At 37.4% G+C, this 22,016-nt stretch overlaps 2 protein-coding genes across 2 annotated transcripts in view; both read left to right on the top strand.

Moving 5' to 3' along the window:
• Window positions 1-203: 203 nt before the first annotated feature.
• On the top strand, window positions 204-16,342 carry LOC579461. The gene is made up of 15 exons (XM_030986449.1): window positions 204-283; window positions 2,137-2,276; window positions 3,754-3,924; window positions 4,337-4,485; window positions 4,782-4,929; window positions 5,675-5,862; window positions 7,181-7,330; window positions 7,793-7,940; window positions 8,788-8,957; window positions 9,402-9,533; window positions 10,883-11,012; window positions 13,246-13,610; window positions 14,069-14,216; window positions 14,590-14,918; window positions 15,923-16,342. The coding sequence occupies exons 1-15, from the start codon at window positions 204-206 to the stop codon at window positions 16,097-16,099; spliced, it is 2,625 nt and encodes an 874-aa protein (XP_030842309.1). The 3' UTR covers window positions 16,100-16,342.
• A 2,406-nt stretch (window positions 16,343-18,748) lies between these two features.
• LOC763605 (BTB/POZ domain-containing protein KCTD9) overlaps window positions 18,749-22,016 on the top strand; it is a 49,157-nt gene continuing 45,889 nt past the window's right edge. Inside the window, exons 1-2 of the mRNA XM_030985494.1 lie at window positions 18,749-18,857; window positions 20,989-21,110. Coding sequence (XP_030841354.1) covers window positions 18,795-18,857; window positions 20,989-21,110 — 185 coding nt within the window. The 5' untranslated portion in view covers window positions 18,749-18,794. The remainder of the gene's footprint in view (window positions 18,858-20,988; window positions 21,111-22,016) is intronic.

Raw genomic sequence — 22,016 nt, 5'->3', positions numbered from 1 at the left:
TCATTTCATGAAAAATTATTAGCTTATCGATTTATGGATTGGTGTATTCAATAATCAATGATATTTTGATGTAGAGGTGTCGTATAGTCGAGTGGTTTAAGCATTAGACCTGAAAAGCACGACACTAAAGTCTAAAGTCATTTGGCAGGCATTAATCTACATATACCACTCCAAACCCACGAGAGAAATGTAGACCTGCCAGGATGACGAAAGCCTTTGTGTTAGTAATTGCAATATGCCCTTACGGTGACCGTATGGGCTTCTTGATGCAGAGTTCAAGGCAGTGAGTCTTATTTTACAAAATTGAAGTAACAAGTCGATATGTCTTCTATCCATTTCTTCCTTCTCCGCCTATCTGATTGTCGTTTGCACTGTCATTTTAATTTCTCTCTCTCTCCCTCTCTCTCTCTCTCTCTCTCTCTCTCTCTTTCTCTCCATCTCTTTCCCCCCTCTCTCTCTTTCTCTCTCTCTTTCTCTCTATCTCTTTCTCTCTCTCTCTTTCTCTCCCTAACTTCTCCCCCCCCCCCTTCTCAACTACACTCCCTTTTACGTTACGCCCTTCTAAACCCCTCTCGCGATCTGTTCCGCATGCGATATTTTCTCTTTCCCCGTTTTAAATGAATCATATTTTAACATTTCCGTTTTGACTTTCTTGCTCTTGTCTCGCTTACAACCATCGCCTACTCTTCGTTATGACGTCATCAACACTCCGCAGGTTGATTTCACGGGTAAATATCAGGTGATCGGTGTCATTACACAGGGTGAAGACGGAGGTCATGCCTTTGTGACGTCATACCTGGTATCCCACAGCAGTGACGGCTTGACTTGGATACCGGTATTTAGTCTCCAGCAAGGACGGGTAATGTCATGCACTTTACAATCATATTCATATACTAAGAGTTAACAACCAACAGTTGCACATGTTTACATCAATGATACGCAATAACACACAAACGTAAAGGACAAGTCTACTCCAAAAACATCTTACTTACAATAGAAGCAATTTGACAAACCAATCAAAACAAGTTTGAGCAAAATTTAGATAACTAATAAGAAAATTATGAATTTTTACTGAAATGAAAATCTTTGAAAATCCCAAAACAAATTGGCAACTCACTCATGAGTCTGTGACGTCATTGCCTCACTATCCACTAATTGTTTTCCTCACACCAGCATCCAAGTGTGAGTGAATGCCCTGCACGCAATAAGATAACAATCATATAACCTGGGCAAGTTTTGTGGGATAAAAAGGGAAATTAATGAGATAAAAATAAATAAAGCAATTGATAAATAGATAGTGAGGCAATGACGTCACAAACTAATAACCAAATCAGCGTTGTTAGAAATGTTTAGAATATGAAGGCATTTGAAGAGCTATGCTTTTCAGGGAACAATTTTTTCTCTGATGTTCTTCCACACTTGCATAATAGCAATGATAACGCTCACAAATTGTTTGTCACCACTTCCCATAACTCGATCATACATTTTAGGACAGATGTGTCGGTCTGATGGATTTTATGAATTTTCGTCTATGACATAATAAAAACTATCAACACTAATCATCATTTATTTGTATTATCATTAATTGACGAGACAAAATAATTACTATTGTTATTATTGTTGGCTGTCTTCTTATTATCGCCACTAAATATTGAACAAACAAACAAACGAGAAAACAAATCAAAATATTTCGTTATGCAACTTGTTGGAGTTGTTCTACAACTATTTTATCTGTTTTCTAAATAAATTTGTCATACAATAATTGCATGAAATGTTGTATAATAGCTTTCTATGATTACACTATTATATTAATAATAACACTGTATTCAAATGGCGAGTCCGGCCCATGTGTAAGTTGAATTGAATAAATAGAGAAAAAAATTAACAAAATAAACGATAAAAGTTTCATCAAAATCGGAAGGGAAAAAAAAGTAATTTGTGATTTCTTTAAGTTTTGCATAGTTTCATGAAACATTTATATGTATCACGTAGGCTGTATGCAAATTAGCGAGTTAATGGTGCCATCCCCTCACTTTTCTCTTTCCGTTTTGCAATTAAATTTAACACTTTCACTATGATAACACTTATTTGGTACCCCATTTAATAGTGTGATAATAATGTGTTCTAGACATTCAGCGGTAACTTTGACACGTCAACGCCTGTGGCGAACGAGTTTTCTCCACCCTTCGTAGCTCGCTTCGTGAGGCTCGAACCCCAAACCTGGCACAATTACATCGCTCTCAGGCTGGAATTCTACATCAAAGGACCCGTTGCAGGTAAGCCTTATAAAGCATTTTTCAAACTGACGTTTCTAATTGTAATAAATTAGAAAATCTTACACCAATGGCACCTTTTGACCTGGGACGCAGATTTTTCTTCTTTTAATTTTCTAGTTAAAATGGGGCAAACATTTTACTTCTATTAAAGTTCAAGACTTGGGTTGCAATTTGGTTGTAAGAATTTACAGTACTTCCATCGAATACTCATTCATGTGACGCGGGAATTCAGTTCTAAAGAGATTAATAATGGAGACTATACCGTGCGAGTTAAAAAAAAGTTTACACCTAGAAAATTGCTAATTATTTTAAAAATCATCTATGAACAGTAAATTATTATACATCTAATGAAAGAGCGTTTATTCCCAAATCATTTGATATCATTTTTGTGTGGTATATGTTCATGCTTGGATGAACAGGTGGCATTGTTTGCGAGAGTACAAAAATCGACTTGCGCCGAAGGGATGCCTACAGTATGTATTATGTTGGGATTAAAGTGAGAGAATGAATTGAATGTATCAAATGAGATGCATTGCATATGCCTTTTGCAGAAGCAAAGTCTCTCTCTCACACACACACACACACGCGCTCGCGCACAAATGTTCGTTGATATTTGATATTCGATATTTGATATGTGTGGCATGATTAATTTTGTTAGGGATGTTATGAATCTGCAATGACCGAATCAATAACCAAACCCAATTGTTTTATTCAAACATCACATAAGCAAACAATGCCTCCTGTTTATCCAAGCGTGAACACATACCACACAAAAATTATACCAAATGATTTGGGATAAAACACTTTTTCATAGGATGTATAATCATTTACTGTTCATAGATGATTTATAAAATAATTAGCAATTTTTTAGGTGTAAACTTTTTTTTGACTCACACTGTATAGAAGTCAGAATGTGGTGGATATAGGGGTCCATATTCGGTGTCTACTTTAATACGATATGTCACATTGGGTTTTGACGGGGAACTTCCACTTCCACCGCCCTTCATACCTGCTGAACTAATCCGCCACAGGTTATAGCTGTAAAAAAAATGAAAATAAAGATAAAATTAGTCGTGCGGCGGGTGACGAAAAATTTGCAAGTGAAGAAGAACAACCGTAGGAGAAGAAAAAAAAATCGGCTATAATATTAGGTCTAATTTGAAATTATACTCCAATTCTATCAATAAATAATAATAATAGTAATATGTCTTGTTTACATAGGGTAGCCTTATCAGTAGTATCACTGTTCTCCCTAAGGGCGCTGTAATCATATTACTATCAGAGCCATCTATACACAGAGTTTGGCCAACTTGATTTCACTGGGTCACTACATGGCCCATATTCTTTTGTTTTGTGCTTGCCCAACAAAGCAGTAGTCGCCATATTGTGTCCAACTCGAACCCGGGTCGGCCAAACTCTCCTAATCAATGGCACTGATTACTATGTTAATCATTTTCATTTTCACTTCTCATCGTAGATGCTATCGACACAGCCCGCCCTCTGGGGATGATGGACGGGCAGATTCCCGATGTCTTCATCTCCTCATCCTCTTGCCACTCTAAATATTTCTGCACACGGCACGCTCGTCTCAACTACCCATCAGCTAGCTGGTTGGCCAATAGGAACGATTATGAACAGTGGATCAAAGGTAGAGAAATAACGAAATTGATTAAGAATATAATTCTTATCTCAAAGGAGTAAAATTGAATATAACTGTCTTGCGAATGTCGACCTTTTGTCTGATATTTGCTTAGGATAACAAGTGATTAATTAATGTTGATATCATTATGATACGCAGGATGTTTTCCTAATAAAATAGTTGCTAAAATAAAATTTGATAACCTATTAAAGTTTCGGAACATGTTATCCTCAGTTTAAGTTTTCTCATTTTGTGTACGGATTGAACTGCTGATAAATTTTTATTTCGCTAATTTGCCATTTTTTAAAGAAAAAATGGTCCTGATTTACATATGCATTCAGCGGTAACTATCGGAACATTACCTCTGCTTTTGATCATCTCGTGATTATGATTTAAAATACAGTCGTTGTTTATTCTTTAGCTGACCTGCGCGCCGTGTACATAGTTCAAGGGGTCATCACGCAGGGTCAGCCAAACTTTGACCAATGGGTGACAAGCTTTACCATATCACACAGTCTAGACGGTAAAATATGGACCAAGGTCAAAGATCATTGCACAAGTGAAACCAAGGTAAGTTTTTTTGTCCCTTTTTCCGGTGACCGCCAAATTTTGCGTTCTTTAAAATAAACAAAATTACGCGCCTAATGCCCCATGCTATGATATCACACCCAAATATCACCCCTAAATTTACGCTTTCCCTTTTTTACAGAGTTTTGTTTTTTTCTTTGGTTCTGTCTAATGAAAGTAAAAAAAAACATGGTTTATAAAGGGGATATTTAAAAAAAAAAATCGCCTTTTCATTTATCAAAATATAAAAACAAGTTGGCTTTTCATGTGCATAACTATTTCCCTTTTCTTTTCTGCAGACGTTTGTCGGCAATCACGATAGCAGAACGCCGATCATCAACTTTTTCGATCGAGATTTTAAGGCACGATTAGTCCGCCTCGAACCCAAGTCATGGTACGGTCATATTTCTATGAGATTTGAGGTCATGGGCAAAGGACCAATCGCAGGTAAGATCCCCATTTAAAAAAACTCTACCGGTACCCAAGGGCTAACAAGAGCACACTTTCCTTGGGAAGGGGAAAGGGTGTAACGGAAAGGAGGGGGGGGGGGAGACTTGTCTTGCCTTCTTGCCTGAATATCAACATTCCAGTTTCTAAATTTCTAAAATATTAACACGTTAATGTAGTGAAAATTTAATTTATAGGAAAAAATATCGGATAAGATATCATATTTGCTGGCGCATGAGGTGATAGTTGCCCGAATATGTGGGGTTTTTTTTGGAGAGGGTTAGCAGCGGGGTAGCCCCTATATCTTACGACTATAACAGTACTTTAGCTATCTCCTTGTTTTCTTATTGGGAGTTGCATATCAAGATATCTTCTTCTTCTTCTTTTTCCATCTTTTTCCTTCTTCTTCTTCTTCTTCTTCTTCTTCTTCTTCTTCTTCTTCTTCTTCTTCTTCTTCTTCTTCTTCTTCTTCTTCTTCTTCTTCTTCTTCTTCTTCTTTTTTTTTTCTTCTTCTTCTTCTTCTTCTTCTTCTTCTTCTTCTTCTTCTTCTTCTTCTTCTTCTTCTTCTTCTTCTTCTTTTCTTCTAGTAATCTTCAAAGGTATATGCAGTCATTAACGAAACGAGAGCTAGGCGGAAAGCCAATATAAAATTCTATTATCATCTAAATTTGTAATTAAAAAAAAAAAAGTTTGATAGATGACCCTGGTTTTCACAAAGTTTATCTCCATTTCCTTGAACATTCAGAGCATATGTTTGAATCTATGGAGCTAGGAGTAGAGCATCGCCACGCCCGCCTCTACAGTATGACTGCATCTAGTTGCCATGACCACCGACATTGCGCAGACCATGCAAGGTTGAACCAAGCGAGCTGGAGTGCCGAACTCCGAGGCGCGTGGATGCCGAAAAGAGACGACAGAAAACAATGGGTGCAGGTAAAAGTTTGATCAATACGGGGATTAGTAGAACTGTTTATTAACATTTCTATTTTATGGATGTTTTTTTTTCTTCCTGGGGACCTATTGAGGAGGTAGTCCATTAAACTGAACTATACACCACTTGGAATCAACCTTGACGGATGCTATATCAGGCAAGCCTCAGGAAACACGGTTGTCAAAAACAACCTTTTATTAAAAAAACAGTATGCATACAATTTGAATATGTTAGTAAATCGGTCTTTTAACGTTTAACGTTTCCACACGCACGTAGCTGACAATGTGCTCCGCGGTAATTTCATTATTTTTGATATTATTTTTACTAGCCAAATTCCTAATTACATTTTTAGACCATACATGCCCCTAGCCCCAAACCCAGCCCTAACCTAAAGCAAACACAACCATAAAGATCTTTTAAGAAACAAAGTCAAATAAAATGTCACGAAAACGTCGGGTTACCTTAATATTTATGTTCCTGTGACATCAGAGAAAGAAACAAAAACCCGACGAGTTCAAGCGATGATGATTTTGTGTGAATTTTTTTTTTTGAAGATCACGATGTAACAGTTCATTTTGCTGATATTTGTTATTGTTTTTATGAAAAAGTATTGAAAAAGCTTTATTGTGTTCTTCATCCCTTTTTTGTTGTTGCCTATTTCTGTCTCTTCTCTCTCGTTTCCCAGTCATACTCTATTTTATAAGTGTAATTCGATCAGTGTACTTGGTGAATTATCTTCTGAATGATTGAATTGTTCCTGAATTGACATTCTCATTTACTGTATATAAATCCAAGTAACTACAGCTGCATTTTTAATATGTGTTTGTTGTTGTTGGATTTCGGCTTTCTGTTCATTCTTGCAATTCACTCTGATGAGTACATGACGAAAAACTTTGGTCTGTCTGTATTCGTTGCTAATCTTTGATTTGTTAGTATCACCCATCTCTTGAAATGCTTGTTAATAAATCACAATGAATTCATTTCCTCCGGGGGGGGGGTACTCATATTTTAGGATGTACGGGGGTGTGCCGCTCTAATGGGTTACTTTTTCACAAAAATCCCTAGACATGGGTCCCACTTTTAACAAAAAAAATCATTAAAAATGGGTCCGTTTTTTCCAAAATTTTCGGGGGTTTGCCATGCAAACACCCGAAAAAAAAACACCCGAAAATTGTGGGAAATGGGTCTTTTTTCGAGAAAAATGCCCCTGAATGACCCCTAATAATGGGTAGGGGTTTCGAGGCTTGAGCGGTATACCCCCAACCAAACCAAATCTGAGTATCCCCTCGGGCATTTCCTATCCTCGATCCTCACTTTCAGGTCGATCTCTCTCATCCATACCTCATCACTGGCATCGTGACAAAAGGGATGCAAGGAACTCATAAATGGGTATCATCTTTCCTCGTCTCCCATAGCAACAATGGGCGTGACTACGAGCCTCTCAGAGATAAATGTTGTGAAGAACCGGAGGTACATGTAAATTAATTATAGATTTATGTATATATATATATTAATAACTTTTTATTTTATTTATTTCTTTATTTTGTAAATATCTTGAGAAAATAGAAATTCTGGATAATGAAATATGATCTCAAATGAAATCTTTCCTTGAAAATTCAACTCGGAGTTCATAATGTTTATTGCCTATGAAGATGATGTTTAGTTATGAATACCTTTTTAGGAAAAGATTTTTTGCATCATTGTATAAACATCTGTGTAGACTAGCAATCTAGTGATGAATGATCTTAATTGCTTTCTTTCATATGACATTTCAAACCGGAGTAAGTTCATCATGTTCATTGCCATCCAAATGATCGACACCCTTTGAGGAAATGGATTTTAAGCATCAGTTTTGTAAAATCTGTTGAGAGTACTAGCAATCATGGATTATAATAATTAATGGCTTTCTTTCATATTTTACATTTCAAACAGGATTTCATAGCCAATGACGATGACAGTACCCAGGTGACAAACACATTCCACCCTCCCTTCACCGCTCGCTATGTACGTATCTACCCTGTTTCATGGGTCGAGAGGATAGCACTGAGGTTCGAACTCCTCGGTGTCAAATTGACAAACGGTAATGTCAAATACAGTCCTATCTCTTATTGTTATAATTTATTTATTTATGTTATACGTAATAATTATTTTTTTTCTTCAAAAATTGCCCCCTTTTTAGCTTCTGTTAGAGAACTTAATGCGTGTTGTATAATCTTTTGGAAATGTTCCAACAGCCACTGATAAATGTTTTTATTCAAGTAAAAGGGAAGCCTGCAAATGTATGATTGTATTGTTATCGGAACTACCCCCCCCCCCCCAAAAAAAAAAAAAAATAAATAAATAAATAAATAAATAAAAAAAATAAAATTAAAAAAAATATGATAATAATAATATAATAATAATATTAATAATAATAATAATTTTTTAACGGCAGGAGCGTCTGCTCTAGATTGTCCCCATCCGCCATTGCTTGGGCAAGGGGAGGATGACTCGAATCTTAATAGTTAGAGGTCCATCGGGGACTCTTGAACCCCCCCCCCCACCCAACCCCGCCCCTGTCACTACGCCACTGGGTGTCACAGTAAAACAATCGAATTCGAACGGTTTAAATTGATTTGAATATTCCTGGAGGTTATCTTTGTTTTGTCCTGAATGTAAAAGAATTGTGACTGACACCTTTTAAACATGACATAAAAATCCTTCATCGCGATGAATTACAAACATGTATGACTCAATAGTGGGATTTCTGAAAGTGGAATTGATCTCGGGGTAAATGATTTTCTTCATAGAATATGGGACAGAGAGTTGTGGCATTCCATGATTGCCAACGTCTCAGGACATGGCACGTAAAGAAGAAGAATGATTCAATATCTAGTACTCGTTTAATCATGATCCTTTTCTTAACGAATGTTCATGATTGTGTGTAGGTGAAGCGATGATAACTCGACCACTGGGGCTGGAAGACCGACGCATTGCCGACTCTCAACTCAGCGCCTCGTCGTGCTGGAACACGATCCAGTGCGCGAACACGGCCAGGCTATTCAACGAATACCAAGCATGGTCACCGAAGAAAAGCGATAAAAACCCATGGATCCAGGTAAACAAACAGACAGACTGATAAATAAACCAAAAAAATAAACGTTCATACAAACTTGATTCGGTGTGCGAACACGGCTATACAATAACTACCAAGAATGGTCACCGAAAAAGTGATAAAAAAACACCGATCCAAATAAACAAACAGACAAACTGATAAATAACCAAAACTAAAAAGTTTGGATGCAGTTAGATAGATAAATAGACAGACAGATATATAAACAAATAAGCAAATCAACCAACCAACTAACCAATCAACCAATCAAACAAACGAGCACAAATAAATCAACGTAAACAAACGTTTCGGTGATGTGGGGGAAATAGCTATAGTTAATCGATTTCATGAAAATGACTGGATTTCATATGTACATGCATTTTACATGTTTTCATTTTACTTTGGTGTTTAACAAAAATAAATCTCCAATGTTAGGTTGACTTGCGCCAGTCGTTTCGTCTAGAAGCTGTACTGACTCAAGGTCGCGACAATGCTGATAACTGGATAACGGCTTTCTTGGTGACGTACAGTTTAGATGGGTACTCCTGGACATACAGTCTAGGAAATGATGGACAACCACAGGTATGAAGAATAAATAGCATTAAAGCCGCAAAGGCACTCCTGATATGAAATCGAAGCATTTGCTACATGAATATTGTCTACAAAATAGATCGTAACTATCATTACCTTTTTTAAACAGAATTCCCCTATCACGATCTGACCGACCTTTTTTTAAAGGAGGGGGGGGGGGGAGGGGTTGAACTTAGAAAATTGATTATCGTAATACAATACCTCGTTTAAATGATTACTATGATGACTTTCGTAACGGTGACGATGTCGATGGCAAAGATGATGATGATGATGATGATGATGATGATGATGGTGGTGGTGGTGGTGGTGGTGGTGATGATGATAATGATGATGATGATGATGATGATGATGATGACGTCAAGCTGACGTTGGACAAGAAGACGAAATATGAAATATTAGAATTATATATTCTTAAACGTTTTGTTTCCATCACCCAAATGTCTAATTTATGAGATGCTTACCTTTCGCTACCTTGCCCCAGAGAAGTTAGCCTTATGTTATACCAAAAAAAAAGAATTTGAGCGAAATTGGATTTATTCAATACATACATTTCTTTTCAATCGATGACATGTTAAAGTCGAAAGGTAATTAGGTACGATGGATTAAGGATATCCGACATCTTCAATGTCAACATTATAATTACCCTTCATCTTGATTTCCTCTGATCTTCACCACATTTTATTTAGAGGGTAGTTTTCCTGATGAAGGATTGTGCTTGCCTTAAACCATCTCATAATTTACTCGAAATTGGAAGTTGACTATTTAGTGGACTGAACTGATATGATCGGATAACTTGTCATCTCGTCCTAAATAAGTATATATTATAGTTATCCTGTATCTCATCACTTCTCGGTGCATGGCACTCTTGAACTTCCTCATGATTGCCATGTAATTGCCAAGGAATGCATCAGTGGTTATGCTAACAATGTATGATTATCACCAATGGTGTAATTCGGCCGCAGACAAAGAGAAGACACTGGTATCATGAGGGGGGGGGGGGGGTATACCAGTCTTACGCGATGAAATAAATTGCCTTTGACGACGCTACTGATTAAGCGCGTGTTGTGGCAATAGGTCCTTTCGTATACTTTCCTCGGGTTTTTTTTTCTCGTTCCACGTATTTCTTTTTTACATCTAGTAATTCAATATTCACGATCAAAGTTTTATTGTCCATAATTGCAATACCGAAATCTGTTCCCCATTATTGTTCCCCATCTCTCAGCAGATATTATATAACAATCCTCTGATTAACCTATGATTTATTGAAGACATGTGAAATATAAAAAAAACTCTCTCCTTTGGTGTTTGTATTTTATGTTGAGATATTTCACAGCAATCAGGATCGGAATAGTCTGGTCGTCAACCCCTTCATGCCCGCATTCGTCGCCCGATTCGTCCGTATCGAGCCGCTATCTTGGCACCATCATATCTCATTGAGGTTTGAACTGTTTGGAGCAGGTCCTATTCCAGGTAGAGTATTATACAGTGCGTCCCAGAAAAAACGAAACCGAGAAGTATCGATGTTCTATCATAACTTAATCACAACTATAATTAATGAATGATACATATTTGGAAAGCTTAGAGTCTCCTCTTTCATGTGATGCTACTCAGATGATGCATATTTCACGCATGTGGGATTAAAAGCAATTTGAAGGAAGTAAACCAAAAAGACATTTGGCGGGCGGTATCTGAATTTCGAAGAAAAATTCACATTTCTAGAAAGTTGAGTTTCTGCCCTTTCATATGACACCTCAATCAGGAAAAATAAGCGAGGAATGACAAAGTTCTGTTTGTTTAAAGTAGTGCTTGCATTTCCATAATTTTATTAAACGAATTCGTTTTCACTGGCTGCCCGCCGTATCAAATTGACAAAAGACTTAACTCCGTTTCGTTGACAATCAGCCGTAGACGAGAGCCTTCATGCATGGCTGATTGTCAACGAAACGGAGTTAAGTCTTTTGTCAAATCTGCTTTTTGCTACGGCAGGCACCCAGTGAAAACGCCAAATGTCTTTTTGGTTTCCTTCCTTCAAATTGCTTTTAATCACTCATGCGTGAAATATGCATCATTTGAGTAGCATCAACTGAAAGGGGAGACTCTAAGCTTTCTAAATATGTATCATTCATTAATTATGGTTGTGATTAAGTTATGATAAAACATCGATACTTCTCGGTTTCGTTTTTTCTGGGACGCACTGTAAAAATAATACACAGCAATGAGGGCATTAGTAAGAATTACCCACACAAGGTACCTTTGGAACAGTCTAGCACGCCCGAGGCATAGCCGAGGGTGTTTGGACTGTTTCGAAGGTAGCGAGTGTGGGTAATTTTACTAATGCCCGAACAAAATGATGTGTATTATTTATTTCATAAGATTATGTTTTATTTGTTTTATTAAAATTAAAATGATGTTTTTTTATAGCATGATTTTATTAATTGCCGGTCATTATCAAAATTACGTGTTATGCAAAATAAATGCCTGGTCATGCACGTGTATGCTCTCAACTAATCATTTGATTAGGATCTACGTCATCTTCTTGTAAAACTGAATATGATCGAACCATACCCAACTAAATGCACACCACTTAATAGACATTAAGAATGAATTAAAACGTGATAATTCGCCAACTCCTTGGCTCTTTACTAACTTTACTAATTCCCCTTCAAATAAGAATAAATTAGCAACTAAATGTTCATACTGACAACTAATTGTTCATACCCTTTAAAACTAAATGTTGTGATCTTTTTAAAAGTGTATGGAAAATTGACTTGTCCCGATTTATGGTTCTTCACAACGTGACATTATTAAAGGTTTACATCTAAATGTATTCAACAGAGATCCTGATTCAATCAGTTCATTTTTTATTCTTGTGTGACGAAAAATACAAAAACATCAAATTTACAAGGGGTATGAATGATTCAGTTGTTTAATGTGTGTATATAGTTTGAATTATTATATGTATATTTCTGTTACGGAGCACATTATGTGGGCCATGTTCCCAACGGCTTTTGAAGTCGTAAAATAACTTGATGATGACATAGAGGATCTGGATTAAACCAGCCTTTCCCGTACTACTGATGTCTACAGCTAGAAGTTAGCAACCTTACGAAAGAACGATGTCGTCCTCATCATTTGTCACGAGAGTGTAACAAAAATGCCAGTAACTACAACGCGATCGCAACTAATTTCGAAAAATAACGTAATGTAATTTCGATAGCCTAGTGCGTTACATATTGAAATATGCGAACATGACAATAATCTATTACGTAATCCGTACATGATTCCGATGGGACATACAATAGGGCATTGAAATTGCCCTTGAGTTGATTTTTCGAGAATAGTAGCGATCGTTTATATTTCTATGTACTGATTGGAAAGCTATGCACGGACATTGAATGACACACGCCCTTAAGACTAAAACAACAACAACAACCTAACTCATTCAATGGCATATAGGGTTATTAGGTGGTTGCGCTTTTCGGTGATTGATTTCTTCACATGTTCAGTTTGTTTCGTTCCTTTTTCCCTTGCTTCTTTTAGAACTATCATTTTCCTATTTTCATCTTATCCTTCTGCACTCCTGACTCCATTTTCGCCTTTCCTATATTGCACATCCCCATCCCCTCTTTTTTTTTGATCGATCAAAATTACATAATCATGACATCATGCATTTCCTCCCATTTTTCTTGTAAATCTTTGGCAGTAATACCGAATACCCTGGGCCTCGAAGATTATCGTATAGCGGATTCAGAACTCCAAGCATCCAGTTGCAACAACGATCGTCACTGCGCGAATCATGCGCGTCTCAACTTCGCCGGCGCGGACGAACAAGGTGGAACCCCGAGTAACTCAGTGACGTCATCAGGGAAACTCCCCGGAGCGTGGATACCGCGGTACAACGACCACAACCAATGGGTTGGGGTGGATCTCATCGAGAAATACCGGGTGGTGGGTGTCATCACGCAAGGTCGGGAAGACGCTGACCAATGGGTGACGTCATTTGCGGTGTCGTACAGCATGGATAACGAGGCGTGGTCGTTCATTGGAGATTGCGATCGCGAAGAAAAGGTATATAATTTATGGCACAATCAGTGGTGTAGGCTAGCTAGCGTTGGGCCCAGCCATTGAGGTTGTCTCTGGTGTTGGGGAGAGGATAGAACACGTCTTTCCTAAATCTGGATGAAATATGGGACAAGGCCATGATGTGGGATATGTTCAAGATAGAAAAGGGATTGTATTCTTCCGTTAATTCCTTCCTCCCCTCTCTTCTTTCTTTCACAAACTCTTTATAAAATTATTTTCTTGTAGCGTTTTTGATTTGGGAGGATACCTGCCCCTCCCCCTTATCTACGCCCTTGGCACAATGAAGTAGGCTAATATTAGATGTTCCAACATTTAATCCCAAAACTTTAGACAAGAAACAAAATCCTAGTTGTCGGATTTTACACTTTAATTAGTTTACTTCACCATGATGATACAGGCATTTTGTTATTTATGCAGTTTTACCATTTTATTCACGATCTTAGATCTACCGGGGTAACCACGATCGCTCAACCCCCATCATCAACTTGTTCGAGACGCCTCTCCTGGCTCGTTCCGTCAGGGTTCATCCGAAAAGATGGACCAGGCACATCGCCCTCCGACTCGAACTCCTCGGCAATGGCCCTGTTGCAGGTATGATCGGATATGGTTTGTTGATAATATTATTAGTAGTATTAATAATAATACTAATACGACTACACTACAACTACTTCTACTACTACTACGACCACGATGACGACGACTACTACCTCTTCTTCTACTACTACTGCTGCTGCTACTACTACTACTACTACTACTACTATTACTACTACTACTACTACTACTACTACTACGACTACTAGTACTACTACTACTACTACTACTACTACTACCAATCCTTCTTCTTTTACTGCTTCTAATAATATACCATCTAATGCCATCGCTACAAAGTTAAAATGACTATTATTATAATTCTAGTTTAAAGCTTTTTTTTTCTTCCAATTTTTGAATCCTTTTCATTTTACAGAAGTGGGGATTGACGCGAACAAGCTGGGAATGGAAAGCGGACGGATCGCCGACACTAGTATCGCGGCATCGACCTGCATCAGCGACGACGCTTACTGCTCCGAGTCGGCGAGACTCAACCGCGAGGTCGGGGGATGGGTGCCCCTCATCAACGACTTCGCGCAATGGATACAGGTCGATCTCATGGCCGTGTACCGCGTGACCGGGGTCATCACGCAGGGGCGGAGTGATGCCCCGCACTGGGTCACGCGATTTACTGTCTGGACAAGCCGGGAAGGCAAAGGGAAGTGGACCCCAGTGACTGAATCGACCTGTGGAGAAGTCAAAGAGGTTATGAATTAAATAATTATTATATGTTTTTTGTTCTCTTCAAATGAAAAGCAAGGATTTCATACGCTGTGTTTGACATAATTAGTCAATACGTAATTATTAAACATGAATTCATGTATAGTAGGCTCTATATAAAATTATGTAGGCCTATTATTCACATAGTTTTTAGCAGTTCAGTATCATTTATTTCCATTAAAATAAAAAAGCAAACAATACATTTTTATCCTTTTTTTCTTTTTTGTGGAAATGAGATTTGTTTTCAGCACAGTAGAATATAAATTATAATACTAATAATAAAAAATAATGAAAATGTAGTTTAACATTATATGAAAGTGCATGCTTTGTAAAATTAATGACACGAAACACAATTAAAGCGTATAATGGAAATAATATATATGATTTACAAAATTCCATACGTGAGGGTAATTTTACGTCGGATCAAATATTATGGGGAGAGTGTCCAACTTGGGTAATATTTCCCGAATCACAATCAGCTTTACTACCAGTGAGCACAGGTCAACCGAAATCTCCTTATTAACATATTTCCCCCAAAACGTTCGTCGGACATAATCATCCATGGATAAAAAGGGTCATGTTTGGCGATTTTGTATGACAAATATCTATCATGATAAAGACTGAGAGACGCTATAGATATGCTAAACAAATCATTTTTATTCAGATCGTTCCCGAAATTTTTTTGAAAAAAATGATAGGAGGAAAGGGAACAAGATGAATATATTACCAACAGATCTTTTTTGATGAAGCCTAACGATGTTTCCCGACATGATGCGCTTTATTAACTGTATCAATAAAGATATTTACACATCGGTGGAACCCCCATTTCCCATGAGCTGCAAAGTCGTGTATTCAATTTTCGGATTCGATCGAATGTTAATATATGTTTTTTTAATAAATCTAATGCTCGAGCTATATCGCGATCATTATTCTCTTGTTCTCTATTTGTCATAATAATGAATGAAGCACACTTTGACTTTTTTTCTCAGATCAAAATCTTCACGGGTAACTGCGACCAGTCGACTCACTTCACCAACCGGTTTAGCCCGCCTATCCTGGCCCGCTACGTCCTGCTCGCTCCTGTGGCATGGCATGCGCACATCGCTCTCAGATTCGAACTGCTTGGCGAAGGCCCTTTCATGCTACCCGACATAGCAGTGCACTGACGTAATTTTCATCACCGATATTAAGGAAAAGACACTATAATATTTTATACTGGCACGGTGTATAAACCGCTCCCCATTTTCCTAGGTATAGATATAAGATGTTTTGATTGAGGTATATCAGCTGAGGAAGAATGCTGAACCCGGCCACTCTTGCCTATAATATAAAAGTCGAAATACACCTCTCTATAAAGGCCAACTGTCTACAGTGGCCATAATTTTGACTCTTTCGACAGAGGGGGCAAATACTTATCCAGAAATTGAGATGTCTGCATCCTGCACTCCCACTTGTGGATATATACTACTGTAATTTCACTTTATTCATTTAGTTTGTTTTAATCGCTGACAGATTTTCGTTTTGTTGAAGTGATTATAATTATGTGACATTGTAATTTGTGCGTTTCTTTTAGATCTTTTATGGAGCCTGGGCTCCAATACAAAAATGAACCAGATGCATTTTTCTTACTGCCTAAAGGTGTTTTTTTCTTGATCCAATCATTACAAAGATTGTTCCAACAAATTTGTTATATCTTTAACAATCAATATCATTACCCTTATTTTATACAGAAATATTCTACATAGTCATGTAGAATGCATTTGTAAAATATCGTATATCGTTAATCACGAAATGAACTTTCTAGTTTATCTAGTTTTCAAACATTGAAATTCAGTGGCGTAATGAGCAAAAATGTTGGGGGGGGGGGGGGCTGAAGAAAAAACATCCGCCATCATCACCACTCTCACGTGTTACATGCAGGCCCCGCGAAACGTTTTTTCAAAGTGTGTGTGTGGGGGGGGGGGGGGGGGGGACGGGGGGCGGGGGCTTAAGTATATTGACGATAATGTCAAGCGTAGCGAGCGAAGCAAGTGGAGCGAAAATTGGCGTGGGGTCTAGGGGCGGAGCCCCCGGAAGCTCAAGGGTTTTAGGCATTGAATTACGGTCAGATGAGCATATTTTGATACCTTATTTGTTTGGGGTCCAGGGGGCTGAGCCCCATAAAGCTCGGATTTAGGGGCCCGCCTTGGGTCCATTTTCAGAAAATCTTACCTTTATATTGAGAATTGTTACCTCAGTCAGGTCTGCGGTTACAAGCCATCTTACTTTGTTGTATCTGATGTCAGTGGGTCCATTTGTATATTATGTATATATTATTTTAGACTTGATCATGACTTGTGTTTCTTTCTTTTTTAGCTTTGAGTTTGTTTCATTGTCATTGTATGTTTTACTTTTTGTCTGTAATACAATAATTAAAAATATACACGTGATCTGTTCCTACATGTGACCCTGTTTTTTTGTTTGTTTTGTTTTCAATCGAAGTAGGCCTATATACATATTATAAAAGGAAGAGCCGTAATGGGGAGGAGGAGGGGTGGGCGTTGGTGTTCCAGCTGTTTCCCACGTATATCGTCCATCTTAATTTCCATCGTTAAATTTTCATTATACTGAGACCTTAAAATTGCCACTGATCATTAATGATACACAATACATTATGGGTACAAAATGGAGTATACAAATATCCACATGCTTCTATGGTGGCATTAGATCGTGGCTTATTAGGTACATGTGGAATGGGGTATATGGGGCACGGGCCGAGACATGTGTCCACAATCAACTTTTGGTGAAGAAACTGAAATGGAAGGAGAGATCCGAGGGATAGAGAGGGAGAAGTGATATAATTGATAGAGATAGAGGGAGATAGAGAGAGGAGAAGGGGATTGGCTCAAGATCAAGGCCCGGGTGGGGGAAGGGAGGGAGGGAGGGAGGGAGAGGGAGGGGGAGGGAAAGAGAGAGAGAGAGAGAGAGAGAGAGAGAGAGAGAGAGAGAGAGAGAAGGGGATTGGCTCAAGATCAAGGCCCAGGTGGGGGAGGGAGGGAGGGAGAGGGAGGGAGGGAGGGAAAGAGAGAGAGAGAGAGAGAGAGAGAGAGAGAGAGAGAGAGAGAGAGTCCGGGGGCCGGGGGAGGGAGAGAAGATGATACGATCGACCCTATTAATCCACCTCTTCATGACCATGTTCTCTCGTATATTTCTTGTGCCCCCACCCCCTACAACATGATATCAGTGCCGTGCCTATAGGCATAACAATCCGTAATAAATACAACTCCATATCATCACTTTTAAATACACCATTTTTTGGGGGGATAACCAAAAAAGTCAATTTAATTGTGCCTAATTTTTTGAGAATTCAGTTTGATTTAGAGCATTGCTAGCCATGTGCAAGAGACCGAATAATAATGAAAATAAAAACAATAAATCATACATATATGACGTATATCACAAATATTTCCCTATGCTAGCTATGTAATGGAGAGAAGGAAAGAAAAAGAAAATGAATAGAAAAGAGTGAGATGTGCACAGTATACTACCGCAAGTCGTATACTACTTACTAGTAAGTTAAATTCGAAATTGTTTCTAAAGAGAAACTTTTTAAGACGTGTTTTAAACTTGCCAACAATATCTCATTTATACAATTAATATTAATATAGGCTTGCAAGTTGCAATTCATTCCAGCCTTACACATAGATTTTGGGGGCATTTATTTTTAGCTTGACACCCGCAGAGCTAGAGTTTAATCTTTGAGCTTGTGCATTTCCTTTCATGTATATTGCGTGGAGATACCTTAGTACACAAGCACTATACTAGAATTAGTCGCATAATTCAGTCAAATCAGCTGATTGCCATCGTCGTCATTCTGCCAAAATGGCAGGAAATCCACGCCCCAGAGTCACCATTTTTCGAAATGGAAGGACTTCGGATGGGAAGGTATGGTAATTCAACAAGTGATGTTTGTGTTTGTGAAAAAGAATGGTTATAATGGCATAAACTGGTAGATTTAGTGAATGTATTTTTGCTAGCAAAGTTTTATGCGTAGTCCCAGCTGTATAGATCTGTGTCAAGTTTTCAGTTAGAAGTTTGAATTTCAGATTAGATCTAGATCTAGATCTAGATCTAGATCTATTCCGAATATAAGTAGACTAATATGATATATTTTCGTTCATGAATATTAATGTATTTTTATTTGGTTCAGGTTTGAGAACTGGGAAAATGGAAAAATCAAGAGATCTTTCTTGTATTTGGGCTTTGAAGACTTTGGAGACACACCTACCATGACTCGCTCATTGCATTTGCAGTTTGTTGTTGTTTTAGTTTTGATTGGCGTGTATCATTCATTTAATATTTATGAATATTTATGCAGGTCTAGTTTATGTGTAGTCTAAACTCTAATAACATTGTTAAAGTTAGATCTACCCTCTAATGATTTTCAAAACTTTAAACACCACTAGACACCACTAGACAAAACTCACTGGACAAAACTCAACAGAAGGCAATAATATCAGAACTTTGTGATAATACACCAGTTTACGGTTGTGTGCGCCATTTTAAACAAAGCCAATGGCCTAGAGGTCATGTATTTATGCTTAAATTAAGATTGCGACCATGCAAATTATGATGACATCACTGCCTGCGCGCTGTGTTGTGCGCGCACATCATCATTTGCATGGGCGCAATCTTAATTTACGCATAAATACCACTGACCTCAGGTCATTGGCTTTGTTTCAAAGCCAATTACCTAAGGTCAGCCTGTCTGCGCATGCGCACTGATGTAACTGTAAACTGGTGTATTGATGAAACGTACATGTAAATAGCAGCAAAATACAATCAATTCAATTCATCGATGTTGGAAAAAAAAATTATAATTTAATTTAAATGAGAAATCTATTGTCAATCCTGGCCAAGAAGCAGCATCATTAATTATTCAAATCACAATCTTACCTTAAAATGGTAACAAGATGGAGCTTCAGATATTTCCTGTGCTATTCCAAGGTCTAAATCATGTCCAAACAGTAAAAAGATCCCTGCTTATATTTTTTACCATTTTTTTTCTTCTTTTTTTCTAGTGATAGATCTAGTCTCAAGTGGTACACTTGGCAAATAACTTGGCAAAAATGGCCTATAAAAAGCAGCCACCAAAATCTCTGTCAGCCTTGCGCACACTAAAAATCTTGCATTTAAATTTTTTTTGTTATAGCCAAGTTCTATTAAATTGCCTTACATTGGAAATTTGAGCACAGTGACCAAGTAATCAATAAATTAACAATGATCTTGAGGCACCATATTGACAAGATTGACAGTATTCTTCCGCTTCAAGTATTTTTTCCAAAATTGAATAGTTGAATTGATTTTTATTTTACTTCTATTAAAGGTAATACAAAGTTTTGGGAAATTTTGAAAATTGGGTGGATAGTGAATCTTTACAATTTTGATATATTTGGATGCCCATGTGGATGTATTATAATCACTGAAAAAATTAACCCCTAAAACACTTCTGTTTTCGAGAAAAATTGAATATAAAAATTTACCGGTGCTCCCGGTAAATTTTGATAAATTTCAAATAGCGCCTACGGCCGTAAAATGGTAGCTGCGACCATGAAAATCTCAGAATATGTAGTTGTGATATATAATTTCCAAACGGGAATAGCTATCGGTCGATTTTAGTCAAGAAACATTGTTTCATAGCTAATTTAATATCTTGACCTTGAGAGGGAGCTATACAACATACAGAGTTTATTATTTATAATTTCATAACTTTAGACTCCATTTCAACCGGGACAACGATCAATGAGTATTGTAGGAACGCATATGCTTCCAATATGTTAATTTGAACCAAATTCATGATCCCATACCAAAACTTTGTAATACCTTTAAGGTGCTGTCACTTGTAAATAAAGAGTTGATTTTTGTTGAATTTCGGTGAGTTTTAAGATTCAATAGAGGACATCTACATGTATTTTTTTATAACACATCAAGCAGAATAAGGCTGCTATGAACGGCATCCCTAAGAAGTTAGCCATGTTGCTTTTATGTGATGTAAATGGATTTTGTTTCTTTTCAGGTTATAGCATGTCCAGATACGATGGAGAGACTGATATTGGTTGCCAGTAACTGCCTAGGATTAACAGCGACACATGTATTCACAGCACAGGGAGGTAGGATAGATGATGCCTCATTAATCAGGTATGTACCTTCTCCAAATATAATTATGAGCTAGAATGCAGAATAACTAATTGTTTAAATGACACCCTGTGACCCTGCATCATTCTTTCCTACCATGCTTACACTACAAGCAAAAAAGAGGATTCCATAGAAAAGTAATAATCCACAGCTAATTTTTATTTTTTATTTTTGGTGTTGTGTACATCCACAATGAGGTTCAATGGAAAGAAGAAAGGGAGGGATAGAATGAAGGATAGAGATTGAGAAAGTTGTAAAAGTTGAGTGAAAAATGAAAAATGAAGTTCTGAAAAGAACTGTTGGTGTTTTCTGTGGAGTAGTTCTGAAAATATTTTCTGAACTACAGGATTCTTTTGGGGAAATGAGCATAATTTTGTGATACAAAAAACAAATAATTTGAAAAGTCTTGTTTATTGTTTATTATTATTTAATAGTGACTCTACCTTCATGCAGTGCATATTCAGAAATGCACTTGCAAACTTGAATCTCTATTATTATATTCATATACTGTAAAACCAGAAAACTTTCAGAAATGAAACTTGTGCAAATTTGGAGGATTTTCATTTGCAGTTTTGCACAGAAAGAAACTTTCGCAAATCTGAACCACTCACAAAGTTTCTGAACAGTAGGAGTATTTCAATTACTAACTTAATAAGAAGGTCATAAAGCACTTATGGTGAACTAAATTCGTGAATCAAGGCAATTTGAATCTCAGATTTATTTTCCTTAAACTTTAAAATATGGATTTTTATTTGGAAAAAAGCATTCTGTTTTCCCCGGCCCTGAAAATGATCTAACAAACTTATAGAGGATGAAAAGGAAGAATGAAAACAATGAATATTGGAAGTAGGAGACAAGATGTTTCTGTATCTGTATCTGCTAACTTTTGTCAAGCGTTGATCTTCCTTC

This window comes from Strongylocentrotus purpuratus, unplaced genomic scaffold, assembly GCF_000002235.5.
Source record: "Strongylocentrotus purpuratus isolate Spur 01 unplaced genomic scaffold, Spur_5.0 spur5_scaffold_15, whole genome shotgun sequence".
Lineage (NCBI taxonomy): Eukaryota > Metazoa > Echinodermata > Echinoidea > Camarodonta > Strongylocentrotidae > Strongylocentrotus > Strongylocentrotus purpuratus.
The sequence above is the reverse complement of the archived record's forward strand: the minus strand, read 5'-3'. Positions and strand labels throughout refer to the sequence as shown.

Excerpts from the sequence above, each read along its gene's own strand:
- LOC579461 (XM_030986449.1), top strand. The coding sequence starts at position 204 with ATGACGAAAGCCTTTGTGTTAGTAATTGCAATATGCCCTTACGGTGAC. Across the intron at positions 4,930-5,674 it reads GGGCAAAGGACCAATCGCAG|AGCATATGTTTGAATCTATG; the intron begins GTAAGATCCCCA and ends TTGAACATTCAG. Across the intron at positions 9,534-10,882 it reads GAAATGATGGACAACCACAG|GATCGGAATAGTCTGGTCGT; the intron begins GTATGAAGAATA and ends CACAGCAATCAG.